Consider the following 14,204-nt stretch of genomic DNA (forward strand, 5'->3'; position numbering starts at 1 on the left):
TGGTGAATAGCGTGTGAGTAGAAATACTGTGGGAGATGGCTTAACTGAATGGGCACTGAACCTTGGATCGGGATTCTTCCATCCTTTTCCCATTCAGTGCAAAACTCACATTGTATTCTTAGTGAGTGGGAAAAAAGAAAACCCTTTTAATCATAGATAGGGAACAAAAATTCCATAACAAGTACAAATTCTTCAGAGAAGATGGACAACTGTGTCCAAGAACTAGTCTTAGTACAACATTTCCAATTGCTGATTTGCAGGAAGAAGTGATTAATCAAAAAGTGAAATCTTTTCAAGACTAGCATAAATTGCAGGAGATCGTAAAAGATTCCGGATGGATTTGAATTATTTGAAAAAGCAGATGAAAACAGCAAAAAAAATTTGAGTTGAATAAACACGGTCTAATCCCTATTACTATAAAATAAACTCATTGTTCTGATGTGAACATCCACCAGGATTTTCAGAAGACAAAGCTGTAGGCCTAGAAATGTCTGCTCAGGACAAGCAAATAGGGTGCTGATCTGCTAGAGATAAAAATGTTCTGACATTTCTACAGAATGCCCATATCCTTACTCCCATTCCCTCAGTTTGGGCTGTATCAGCTCAGAGACACAGACCGAAAAGGTCTCTCAGCAGTGAAGGGAGCAGGACTGTATGCTGAGGTTTCTATGGACAGAGATGTTGAAGTCTTCAAGGTGATATGCAGAGGGAAATGCTTCGTGCCACGGGGAAATGATTTGAATGCTTCATTGCTGCAAACATGTCAAGAATGATGAAACTGCGGGTTTTATGAAGCAGGGATGGCATTGTAACATTTATAACTAATGCAATAAACAAATCGTCATGCGGAATCCCACAACATCATCTGATATCCTATTGCTCCTGCTTGTCTGAAGCCTAGTCAAACCCTGTGTCTTGTGATGGCAGCTTTAGCAATAACGTCCATACAAACCCAAATACGTGAGCTGGATTAATATTGCAGAACATAAACCACACTTTCAGTAATAAAATGGAGAAAGTTTAGATGGAGACAGGCTCCCCTGGACAGCAGAAGCTGCATGACTGGCTCCCCAGGTTATGGGGCGTCCCTATTCTTTTGGTGGTTGAGGTAGTGCCTGTTACATGGGCAGACTACTGGCCCATCTCCAACAGTAACTTGATATAAATTTAGTGCCTATGTGGGAACTAAGATAATTTTATTATCTTGATTTAATTCTCCATTTTCTTTAGAAGAATATTTATGTCCTTTTGCATTTTGGATAGGTGCAAAGTTAGTAGTTTGCTTCTCACATATAAACTGCAGGGATTTCCTGGTATTTTTTAAAGTTAACCTGCTGTTCATTGCAGTTAATCCAGACCACTAAGAGTCCTGTGAAATCAGGAAAAAAACAGGATCTGATATTAGACCTGTAACTGCCCCCTGCCCTGCTGCACACAGGTGCTGCCCTTGGGGGCCTTTCTGTCTCTAAATGGCAGCATGCAGGAGAGCGAGGGCTCTCCTGACCCCAGGGTGCCAAGTCAGGTGCCTTAGAATAGAGTAGAGCAGCACAGAATAGAATAGAATGGTTCAGTTGGACCTTCAATGATCATCGAATCCAACTTTCTGCCCTCTTCATGGCTAACCAAAAGTTACAGCGTATTAGTGAGGGCATTGTCCAAAGGCCTTTCAAACATTCACAGCCATGGGGCATCAACCACTTTGCTAGGAAGCTTGTTCCAGTGTTTGACCACCCTCATGGTAAAGGTTTTTTCCTAATATTTACTCTGAACCTCCCCCAGCACAGCTCTGTGCCGTTCCCACGAGTCCTTTCATTGGTTCCCAGGGAGCAGAGACTGGCATCGCCCCCTTTACTTCCCCTCCTCAGGAAGCTGCAGAGAGCACTGAGGCTACCTCTTAGTTTCATTTCCTTTCCTCCAGACTAGACAAACCAAGTGTCCTCAGCCTCTCCCCACGGGACATGCTTTCCAGCCCTTTTGCCAGCGTTATTGTTGCCGTCCCCTGGATGCCATCAAGTACCTTTGCATCCTCTTTATATTATGGAGCCTAGAACTGCACACAATATTCAAGGCAAGGCCTCACCAACACTAAACACAGTGGGAGAATCCCCTCATGTGACCGGCTGGCTATGCTGTGTTTAATGCACCCCAAAAAGTGGTTTGCCCTCTTGGTGGCCAGGGCACACTGCTGGCTCACGCTGAGCCTGCTGTCGACCAGCACCCCCAGATCCCTCTCTGCAGGGCTGCTCTCCAGTCACTCACCTCCCTGTCTGTACCTGTGTCTGACATTACTTTGTCCTGGGGCAGAACACAGCATTTACCTTTGCTGAATGTCACACTGCTGCTGACAGCCCGATGCTCCAGTCCATCTAGAGCCCTCTGCCTTGAGTGACACCAGGGGCACGGCACATCCCAGTACCTGTGAAACAGCAGGCAACAGCTTGAGACAGCAGCTTCATACGTGTCTGTTGAACAGAGACTACAATTAAGACTGGCTGGTACTGAAAAAAACAGAGAGTGGTAAATAACTTGGCAATAAGCTTCTCCGTTTCCATTTCTCACCTTTCTGGAGTCTAAGATGTAGCAGAGGGTTTTGTGGCTTTGCCTTAAATGATTGCGTTACTTCCAGCATCTGCTTTTGTATGTCCTGACTCTGCCAGCTGCAGTGTGACAAAATAACACCTTAATGACAGCAAAACAAAGAGGTCTCATTGGGGCGTGCGTGGTATAAGAACAGGAGATGCTGACGGAAAATGTTCAATAGCCATAGTTTTTTGTTCTCTGGTTTAATACTCATAAATCTGCTTCGCACTCCTCCAGCTGCTCTCCCAGTGGCTCCCTCAGTGCCTTGTTTTCCAGACAATAGATGCTGCTACTCACTTGACTTCTGTTCTCATCTGAACGAGATGAACTGATAGCAAGAATCCTGCCTCCATCTTCCGAATGGCTGGGCTAAGGACTAGGCTGTGGCATTGCCTGCTGAGATAGCAGCAGCACTACTAAGCGAAGTGCAGCAGATTTGAAGGCCAAATAGGGTGTTTTAATGCATGCCTTTCTCCACAGAGCTAGGAGTCTTAGCTCAGAATTGAACTGAAATGAGACTTTCCCTGCAGGATGGATTGCACAAAATGTTTAACTTGTGCCTTGTGAGCTGGCTGCTCCGATGTAATTCTAGCTGAAGCCACTGCTGGGTAAGGAGGAGGACGGCATGATTCATGTATGGCAGCACAGATGCTTACTAACTCGGCAAAACAGGCAGCCTGCATAGCGTGAAGATTTTCTGGAAAATAAAGGTTTGCCATTTATAGGAACAAAGCTTCTTAGGGCCTGTTTACAATTAAGGTGAATTTCTGGGCTGGTGGAAAACCTGAAAATTCTTGCATCAGCCTAAACTAGGCATCTGCTGGCTTCACTTGTATTCATGTCTGGCACAAGCTGAAATGAGAATGCCAGACTGTGACCACTTAAGGACACCCACCAGAGAGTTTGCACTGATATAACTAAATTCATTTCAAACAGATTTTAGTAAAACTAGTATAACTATCATGTCTTGTCAAGGTAGCAGTCTATTTTTGAGTATCTTTTCCCTCCAGAGTCGTGATTGCCACTGACAAATGGCATAATCTGGCTCTGTTTAGCTGAGTCCTTGGCACTTTGTTGAAGTGAAGAGGGATTACTCTAGCAAAGCCGAAATATTTATCAGGCTGTTAAATGTCTTGCATATTTACTGGTATCTCTGGAGTCAGTTAGCTTTGTATTTTTAAAAAGGATGAGGACACTAGCTTTAACTGGTTTTGAAAGGCTTTGAAACCGTGTCTGAGGAATAAATGTGAAAGACGTAGTAGTTACACTAGACTAATTGTGATCCCACTGCAATTGATGACATTACCTGTGCAAAGCTGCTGGAACTGTGGGAAGAATCGAGCCCTCAGGTTGTTGGCTCTTTTAAGAGAGTAGTTACGAGCAGCGCAATTGTCACGCAAAACCACAGCATTGCTCCAATGTACGCGGTGTCATCTGTTCTATGCTAATAAATTAGCATCTGCAGCTAGCATTGCTGCCTATCAAATCTGGGAACAAAATTGAGCTGCTTGATTTCACTACCGCTGAAGTGTGTCTGCACGATCACGGAAGATGCATATTATCCCATCTGTTTCTCACAGACCCTCCATCAGGCTGTATGCTTCAAGGTAACGGATCAGGCAAAATGAATTCCACTGCAGATGACTGCCTTGGAGGCATCCGACTTTGTCACAGCATATAAAAATTTCCCTCAGAGCCATTTTATTCCTTCACATCAGGCCATTTAAGCCCCATCCACACTAGGGAAATGGCTGACTTTGGCTCAGCTCCTTTAGCGATAACAGTTGCCCCAGCGCGGACACGTGGCTGTGTCCATTTTCATTAATGTGTCAAGTCACCTCTCTCCAAGAAGGCTTTACCAGACAGTTGTTCAATCAGCAGCAGTTGCCGGTGGAGTTTATTTTTGGGCTGCTGCCGCTGCTTGTCGGCATGGAGCTGAACCAGAACCAGCCATGGTGAGACTTCTGGGGAAAACACCATCAGAGGTGGCAGGTAGCTCTGTGTCCTGAGCCCTGGGCAGCAGGGATGCTTGGCATCACTCATCAACCAAAGCTCCTATCTGTTGCACTCACACACTAGCTGCTGCAGCAAACCAGCCCACTTTTCTTGGAGGAAAACCTTTTTTTCTCGACTTGCCACATGTTTTCCTCAGAAGTACAGATTTTAGTCTAATTTCCTAGGAAGAAAAAGACAAGCGAAAGTTTGAGTGTAATAAAACTAGTTTATTTACACAGTAACATGAATGCCACAGAGTACACAGCAAAGTACCACAGCAAACCAGAGTGTAACTGCCCCTGATCACAAAGGAAGGCTTGAAGTTTATATACTTACTTATATAAAAATGTGTAAATGTCAATATGAAGCACCAGATAAAGCAATGCAACCAGGAATTCCAAATACAAACTACCCACAAGAATGGAGTTGAAATTAAAGACAAATAAATCCCTTATTCAAGGCCTTTTAAAGAAATCCCGTTTATAAAAGATCATCAATTTTGGAATCCCTAATTTAAAAATAACTTCCCCCCCTCCTATTAAAAACAAGAACATATTCTTAAATGCTCAGCATAATTAAGTTTTAAAAGAAAAAAACCCAAGGATTTCAACTGCAAAACCTGCTATTACCAACAAGCCAAATGATAAAGAAACAGAGGTTAAAGTCAATTTTAAAGGTGTTCTTTATGAAATGACTAGATTCAAACTGACATAGCCCTAAATATATATTATATACACAATATATAATATATATATTTGCAAATGGAAAGGGGCAAAGAATATTTTCGGGATACAAAATTTCATATACATATATATATATGAATGTGCCCACACACTCATATATTCATGTATATACGTGAACATATATTTCTTCCGCATAAAAAAATTTTCCATCCTCTTCTAAATCCCTGAAATTTTCCCCTTGGGTGTATGCAAAAAGTAATTTTCGCAATCTGAAATACAGTCCAAATTCTCAAATTCTGTAGATTGGTAAAATGCTAATGTACAGGTAAGCTGAGTATTTCATTTCTGACTGGCAACTCTGCTTGATCTGAAAGCATTCTGTGGTTTCCAATTAAATGCTGAGTGGAGCACCAACGCAAGGAGGCTTATAGGAAATTATTTAAATTACATTCTATGTCTGTTCAAAACTACCATCCTTCTAATACTGCATCCAGGTGAATAGTAAAATCTATACAAATGCCTATCAGAAATTCACCGCAACTCAGCAGCAGTAAAGACTTGTTCCTCCTTTTGGAGTTGAGGATGCCCTAAAGAAACGTCTCCTTAGTATTTCTTCTGAAAAGTATTTTTTGTGTGTTAGGAATCCAGATGATTGTTTACAGAGTATTTCCACAGGTCTGTTATTATAGGAGGTATTCAAAATTCTATTCTGCGCTTCTTTGATGTTATCTTACTGCATAACTAAATCATCATCACATCTCTCTACACATGGACTGAAAGGTTCTGATCGTGCTCTAGGTTTTACAGGTGTTTTAGCAGAACCAACACTACCTTTGTAAAATCAGAGTTAAATAGATGGCCCAGTCATGCACCAAGTAACAGTTTAACAGTCACAGGCTGTTTCTATGGAGAAACAGACATTTTAGTTCTTGTTTGGGGTAAAGGGGAAATGAAAGTGCATTAAAAGGTCTGATTCAGTTTCCATTGTATCCCTCATTAAAGTTGCAACTGATTTAAATAATAACAGGATTATTTACTTTATATTTACATATGAATTTGTTATTACAAACAAAAAATATATTAATTTAGGTGGGGCTTCTCAACACAAGAATTGAGAAACAGATACATTTCATTCAGCAGCAAATACTATTTTCACATACTAAAGTTAGGGCCCTACAGTGGGAAGCTGCTGAATGAATTCTCTAAGCAGCTGATTGCTAGCACACATCTGATTTATTTAAATAATATATTTTTCTCTCTAGTATGCTGGAATTCCCCTGTGTTAAAATGTCAAGATGATCCATTCATACCTTGTGGGTGCTGCTGGGATGTGTGGAGCATACAAGATTTAAGGTGGAGTATTTTTGTAAATGATATGTGCATTCTTGTCTGCAGGCCAGCAGCACAGTATCCTAGCTTGAGTTGTCGATTTAATCAGGTCTGAATATTGAGAAGAGACCAGGCCTCTATACTGGACATGCTTGAGGCTCCAGAACGAAATTCTGGTTTCCCTCATTCCTGAAAATTTCTAGCTAAGGTTTTACTAATCGATTCTCTTTATCTCAGCTGGTTCTGCATACTGACTGGAGCAGATCTGAGGCTTGAAAGCTAATTAGTGAATAAGTAATTCCAATTTTAGAAACACAGAACAAACCCATTTTCCATAACATCTCAGGAGTATTTTTTTCAGAACTCCTCTTTTACTAGAGATTTGCATTTCACACCACAGTGCAGTGTGCAGCACATCCACTACTTACATCAGGAGCAGCACACCTTACCTCCTTCTGATTCCTCCTCTCCTGGAAGCCAAGCGCGTGCAGTAGATTGTCAAAGCATTAGACTTGTTTTGATGCAGGAGTCAGTCTGGATCAATTGACTTATTCTCCCTGTGCAGATTCTGTTCCAAATGTGAAAGCCCACAATTTCGGTGGTTATTCAGGTTTATGCTGTACTACAAGCAATTTAAAGGAACCTGTTCAAATAACTGAAACTCTAGAAACAGATTTTATTGAATAGGTCAGCTCAGTATTGTATGAAGTACAGCTTTTAATTTTTAAAATCTTTTGCATCTTAATGGAGGCAGTATTATTTATAGGGCTATTATGGGAAGAATAAGATTTCTACCAACTGACCAGCTTCATTTTATTTTTTTTTTTGACAAGGCACTAAATGTTTTGAATCCAATCACTGTGCTCTCTCTGTAACATTAGAGAGGTTTTTAATGGCTCTAATAGGTTCAGAAACCACTCAACATAGTTCAAGCAAACATTTGATTTTCCAGAAATTAGTTTCCACTGGAAAAATCTTTAGAGTTCATGTTAAAAATATGTGAACGACAGCTTTTATTAATAGAAAAATATATATTTACAGTCAATACTGTTATCTGAGATTTGCAGCTCTTCCGATTTCTTGAGATCAATTGAAAGTGCGATACTGCTAAAAAAAAATTCAAGATCTGTGCACATAGCCATGGAAGTTAAAGCATGCACAGCCAGGGGTTTTGTTCCTGTCCTACACAGGATCCCAATTACAGAGCGGGTTTTTTTCCTTTTGCTTAGCAATTATGCTGTAGCATTCTTAGGGTTTGTTTACAATCAGTTTAATGCATACATTCTCAGATATTTATGTGGCATAATCTGTTGCTAGGATGGAGGACTACCACAAACAGTTACAATCATCAGTTATGGGCACATCTGCAAAGTCAGCTGCTAGCTCCCCCGAGGAATACCTCAGGCCAGATTCTGTTTGACTTCTTTGATCATTCTTTCTTTTTTAAAGAAAACACACACAACATTACAAATTGCTAAAGTTTACCCAGTGCTGCACAAGAAAGAGATTGGTAGTGAACATCTATCCATGCTTGATTATACTGCAGTTAAAATGAGTATTGGTTCATCACAAAAAATACTAACTGAAATTAGATAGCTAGAGATACAAAGGCTTTGGACCAGCTGCATTAAATACGTATGGTTGTAAAACATTCAAAATTCAACTTTGCATGTGCGTGTTGACATGAAAGTGACACTGAGAACACATGTCCGTAAACACAGAAACCTCCTGGCCTCAGGGAACAAGCCCAATACAACGGCAAGTGGTCCAAGAACTGCTCATACAGCCTATATGAGCTAGGTGAGAAGTTATGTGCGCACAGGCACTACGAAACGAACACAAAACCAGACTACAGAGAACAAGAAGCCCTACTCTTAGCTCAACACATTGTGACTAATAGCTAGCAGATAGTATGCGTGTGACTTGTCATGCTCAGTGTACTTAAGCTATGAGGGTATTGCCCTCCTGTCTCCAGATAAAGCAGAGCTGCACTGAACACGTGTGTGATTCTTTTAAAGGTTCTACAAGCTGCTAAGCAGTAGTATAGAAACTTTCTTTCCTGATGTAGTGAAGTACCTCAACTACACACATTGCACTTGGGCTTTTAAAGCACTGTCCTCTTCCTCCCCTCCCTCCCCCCCAGTCAATGCTGCCATCCTGACCTTCTTGCCAAAAAGAGAAAGAAAAAATATGTATCACATGAAAATATATTATCCTTATCCTTGCCTGATCCTTCACTGATACAGGTGAATCAAACACAAGAATAATCATCAGAAGTTTCAGAAAGTCTTTAGAAAGGTCACAGAGACTGTCTACATACTATGGCACAATCGATGTAGGCTTCTACACGCTATTCCGCTTAGCTCTGATAGATGCCCGAGAAGATTAATACAGAAATTTCAACCCCTCCAAGTGAATGGTGTGGATCCAGAGCTAGTTTCGCTGACCTTAAGCCTGCACGACTGTTTGTTCAGTTTCCATGCATCTGGTCCAAACATGCATATGCTGTATAAAGTGGCTATTTGTTTCAAGGCTGAAGTGAATTGATTCCTCACAGTTTTAACAATTAAAATGAAATATCAATCCATAAAAGAACACATGGATATCTGTGCATTTATGTGCCAGGAAAGTAAAAGGAAGGGGCTGCAGATCTAGCATCAGGTAAAGGCTGGTGTGTAAAGTGAACACTGTAATGTACAGCTTTAAAAAATACATACAAGAATTGCACATAGATCCATAGAAGAGAAGCACAGGCTCATAACTAGGGCTGTCTGCTTTTCATCCCCTGGGTCAGAATATTCAGTATTGCTTTTTCTTCTGCATCCAAATGAATTCTTCAGAGTGATTCAGGAAACAATTCAGAGCCTAGCAATGCTGAGCAAAAATAATGTCTGTACAACTGCAGCGGTTCTGTAGGAAACATCCGTTAGGCCAGGGAAGAAAGTCAGCAGCTGCCTCTAAAAGTGAAAAGCTCCTTCAGGTTGATTTTTTTTTAATTTCCTCTCTTTAATACTCAATAATTCCTGCTCTAGTCCAAAATCCTGTCTGCAATGCTCTTTGAGCTATTTTGACAACATGCCATTTTTAGGGTGTTGTCTGTAGCAACATTAGAAAACACTAGTTACAGCAGACAGGAGACAGGCAGCCAAATACCACTGTGGGAAAAATGGATCACGATACTGTTAGTTGTGGCTGCCAAACTTAACAGCTCCCTCAATAATTAAACAACAGTGTTTTTGCCCCCTTGTTTTTACCCTTCAGAGAACTGTGTCTGCAGTAAAAGCGTTTCCATGTGGCCTGTGAGCTACACACAGACAAGCTCTAAGCATTTCTATCTCCTGCCAACATACCAGCAGAGCCAATTTCAGTCCTATTTTGCAATATGGCACAAGTGACAAGAGCAAAACAAAATAAAACAGAAAAGGTGGTTGTTATTTTCAACCCCAGTTCATAGCAGTGATTGTCAGAGAAGGTTATGTACGTCCTATCCATTTCAAGTCAGGCTTTAGTGCCTTTTGCGATGGAAGGGGAATTTCAATTGCCCACCATGTGTTGTATTTTTCTGGTATAAACAGAATTATAGCTACAGTACATCAACTGTCCAGACTGGCGAGTGTCATGTAGGGGAAATGGGAAAGACCAAGTGTGCATATTCTGCTTTTTAATGCAAAGGTCTTAAGCTAAGGATAATGGTCCAATTAAGGCAGCATGGTTGAAATCAAGGATCCGTGATTAGAAAGGATATGGGCAGGCAGCAAGTCAGGGACAGAGGAGGGAAGAGGACAGAACACAGATGCTTACTGTCCGCCGACATTGCTGCAATCAGCAGGATAACCATATCTGCAAGGAAAAAAGAAGGCATAAAAGGTAACAGAAAGATCAGAAACCATTTGGTTGAGACCAAAGGGAAGAGGAGTCCAGCCCCACTGTAAGGGGTCTAAGGTGAGAGAAAACATTGCCTGGGATGTGGATTGAAGGCAGTGGAGTGTTTTGTGGCACGGGGCAATGTGGATCATTCATCTCCCATGTATACAACTCCCATCTCTGCTAATGGTCACTGCTATTCACTACCAATGCTACATACAGAAATGACAGAAACTACCCAGAAGAGGAGGGCGATTTGTTTACTGCAGTGATAGAAATAGTGGTATCAAAGTTTGCTCTCCTTTTCATCCAGATATTAATCTAGTTACAAAGTGTCTGATACAAATGCAGTCATATGTGTGTATAAAAGTAATCCCTAAGAGGCCTGGCAAAAAAGTAAAGTTTCTGCCATATTGGGTACGGGATGCAATTTCTCCAATCAGAACTTATTTGCTCAGAGTTGCTGGCTTTGTTGAAACACTTGTTCAAAGTGTGAGCCCTAGCACAAGTTAGAGTGTGGGCTGGGGCGGAGGTGCTTCACGAAAAGCAACAGGTTCTACAAACTAGTGCTGCTGCATGATTCTCACAATGCGATGAAGTGAGTCTATAGTGGCAAAAGCCAGATACTGACAACAAAGCCAGTCTTCCAGAATAACTCCACAGTCCCTGTCAAAGGACTTCTCTGCAAACTTGATCATCAGCAGCGTCCTTTTGATGTCCAGCCAGTTCTGAAGTACAGCATCTCTCCGAGCTGGGTTGGAAGATGTTCTCAGAGCATGAAACAAGTCCTCACGTGGACCCCAAAGCAAACACTGAAGGATTCCCTTGGCTTCTGATATCAGGATCCTCTCTGAAGGGTTGGGATTTAGCAGGCAGCTGGCAAGTTGTTGAAGCCCTTGAGAGTAGAGGGAACGGCAAGGGATCTTGGGGAGATCAGCACGAGTATATTCCTTCTCCTTCAGCTCTGGATTCTCATCAAAGGGATTGGGTAAGTGCAGCATTTCGTAGATAAGGATGCCAGTCTGGAATTCATCACACTTTTTGTACTGTGTGGCAGTGATGATTTCTGGAGCCAGGCGGGACTGATCCCTTAGGACCTCAGGATCCACCATATGACTCTTCTGCTTGGCCTGTGAGAAGTTGCTCACTATTAACCTGGCTGGGCAAGCAGTGTTGGGACTGGGTTCCATGGACTCAGAGCTCAGGGGGTTGCCTCCTGGTCTGGAATGAACCAGCAGCAGGTTCTCTAGCCGCAGATCACAGTGTGTGATATGATAGGGTTTCAGGTGTTCCAGCCCCAAACACAGCTGTAAAAGGAGGAGACAGACCTGCCTCTCATACAAATCTGGGCTTTTTGCATGGCGGGGTGCAGACTCTCGCACAAAGTCAGCCACGGTTAAGTACGGGACCTCCCGCGTGATGACTACAACACGGCTGCGTGGCTTGCTGATGGTCCCCTGATTACTTGAGCTGTCCTTCTGTGAAGCCTCTGTATTGGAAGAAGCATCTCTGTTCTTTTGCTCAGGTTCTCTCTCTTCTTCTTCTTGACCTTCTTCTTCAACCTCTGGTGCATCAGTGTCCTCCCATGGAAGGAGGCGAACTGGGACTTCAGCAAGGAATGGCCACAGTCCTGCTGGATGTTAAAGTTGATAGCCAGACTCTGCCGGATAGATAGGCTGTGATAATACTGCTGGGACTCCTTAGCTTTGCTCTTACAAATCTGGGGAAAGAAAATAAACAGAACAGACATAACTCTTATATGCAAGTTCTATATCCTGTTTTATTTAATGTATCCATAGTCCAAATACAAGGACCAAAACATTTTTACTGAACTGACCTTGGCATGTGAACAGTTTTGCACTGGATTGGAACTGCAACTGCAGATCAATACGTGCAAACAGCTCTCCTGCGCATCTATTGCTCAACAGAAAATACTGCTCAGGCAGGTTCTGCTTTCAGTCAGGGGAGCAGCTGATACAAGGTAACTTCAAAAGGAAGCTTACTGCACAGTTACTTGTTTATCCATATCATTTTATTTCCTGTTCTTCTCTCAGATTTGTGTGAAGCTTGAACAAAATAAGAATTATCAAGAGCAATAGGATATATAAAGAAATAAGCATGGAATATTGGAGGATATGATCAGACGATTGCACACGAGTGAACCAGCATGGCATAACAAGTTACCAGCTGTCAGCTGAGCTAAATGACTGGATGCATGCTCCTTGCCCACTGTAATTGGAAACTGAAATCTATTAGCTGAAGCTGTGTGGAGCTAACACACATCATATCTTCAGGGAGGTGGGGGGACAGGGGAATTTGCTGTGGCTCAGGTGATGAATGGAAACTCGTTAGAACATGGTACCTTAATTGCTTTCAATCATTTGTCAACATCCTAAGTATACACTTATATTTTGTCCTATCTACCTATATTTCATTGCTGTCCAGAAATATCTTGATATGTACATTATCACCATAATTATTATCCTTATTAATTGTCTGCACTGTCATAACAACTGGCAGCTCTGACCGCCTTATGACAGCCATGGGACAATCTCTATTAGGGCCTCTGTTCTATGGCATTTACTGATTAAAATTGCAGCCTTACAAAGACTCAGCTGTGTTGACCGTTGCGCATTAACCTTACTTCTGCTGACTTCACTGAGATTGTTCAGAGCCTGTAAGGTTAAGTGCATGTTTTAATCTTTACAAGGTTAGAGCCTAAATATTCAGTCGGTGTAAAGCACCAACAGGTTTAAACTGCAAAGCTCAAAGGAAGAGAAGATAGGAAGATATCTCATTCCAGATGAAGTTACAGCCTCCCTTAGCTCCTTTCTGAAAGCAAAGGAAAGGCTGATCTCTAAGAATGAGGTTAGAAAAGTCAGCACTAGTTCTGCACAGTCACAACAATTAAGGAGCCCAGATCTCAGACTAGCCCTACATGTAAGCAAAAGGTGGCTTTTCTCCTGGTTTTTCCTTTTTCACCTTCTCAGGAACTCATGTAGGGCTAGTTATAAACTCATCTTCCACTAAACAAACGCACAAACGGTACATTTAGTCTTCTATGCTTGTTGAGAAGAGAAATGCATTGTCAGATAGTCATATGAAGTAGATACATGAGGTGAAGATGCATGTTTCCATATGAAATGACAATGACAGTCCCCCCCGTCTCTCAAGGGTTACAAGTTTAAACAGGTACAGTAAAAATACAGCATGAATCCTTGCATTATGTATGTCAGCTGATCGTCTTGGAGACTGAAGTCCCTGGGTTTATCAAATACTTAATACTGCACAAAAGACAGAGATAGAAAAGTGTTGTATAGACTACCCTTGCTACATGTACCAAATCTGACTGGGAGAACAATTAATGAAAATTAAAATAATTTTGCTTTCTACGCCCTTGAAGTCCATGGCCTTTTTCTTGAACAGCCAGCCATGGAGACAATCAATTCCAGCTGCAGAAAATTCTGTACGTTGCAACACAGCTTTTCTTGTTTTGTTATTACTTAAAGGACCTAATCCAAAATATAAACTAATCACAGAATCGTAGGGGTTGGAAGGGACCTCTGCAGATCATCAATACCAACCTCCCTGCTAAAGGCAGGTTCCCTACAGTAGGTTTAGCAGGAAAGCGTCCAGGTGGACACTCTTAAAAAATATATATATAAAATTAAGCGCTCTTTAATGTCAAGAACAGCACAAAAAAAAAGCAGTTGCCCTTAGCAACCATACTATACCTCATGTTACCCCCAGAGG

General features: G+C 41.7%; 1 protein-coding gene across 1 annotated transcript in view; it reads right to left on the minus strand.

Moving 5' to 3' along the window:
* Nucleotides 1-4,786: 4,786 nt before the first annotated feature.
* PEAK1 (pseudopodium enriched atypical kinase 1) overlaps nt 4,787-14,204 on the minus strand; it is a 117,910-nt gene continuing 108,492 nt past the window's right edge. The window contains 2 exon segments of the mRNA XM_040570640.1: nt 4,787-12,069; nt 12,072-12,171. Of these exon segments, the coding sequence (XP_040426574.1) occupies nt 11,015-12,069; nt 12,072-12,171 (1,155 nt within the window). The 3' untranslated portion in view covers nt 4,787-11,014.

Source organism: Cygnus olor, chromosome 11, assembly GCF_009769625.2.
Source record: "Cygnus olor isolate bCygOlo1 chromosome 11, bCygOlo1.pri.v2, whole genome shotgun sequence".
Classification (NCBI taxonomy): Eukaryota; Metazoa; Chordata; class Aves; order Anseriformes; family Anatidae; genus Cygnus; species Cygnus olor.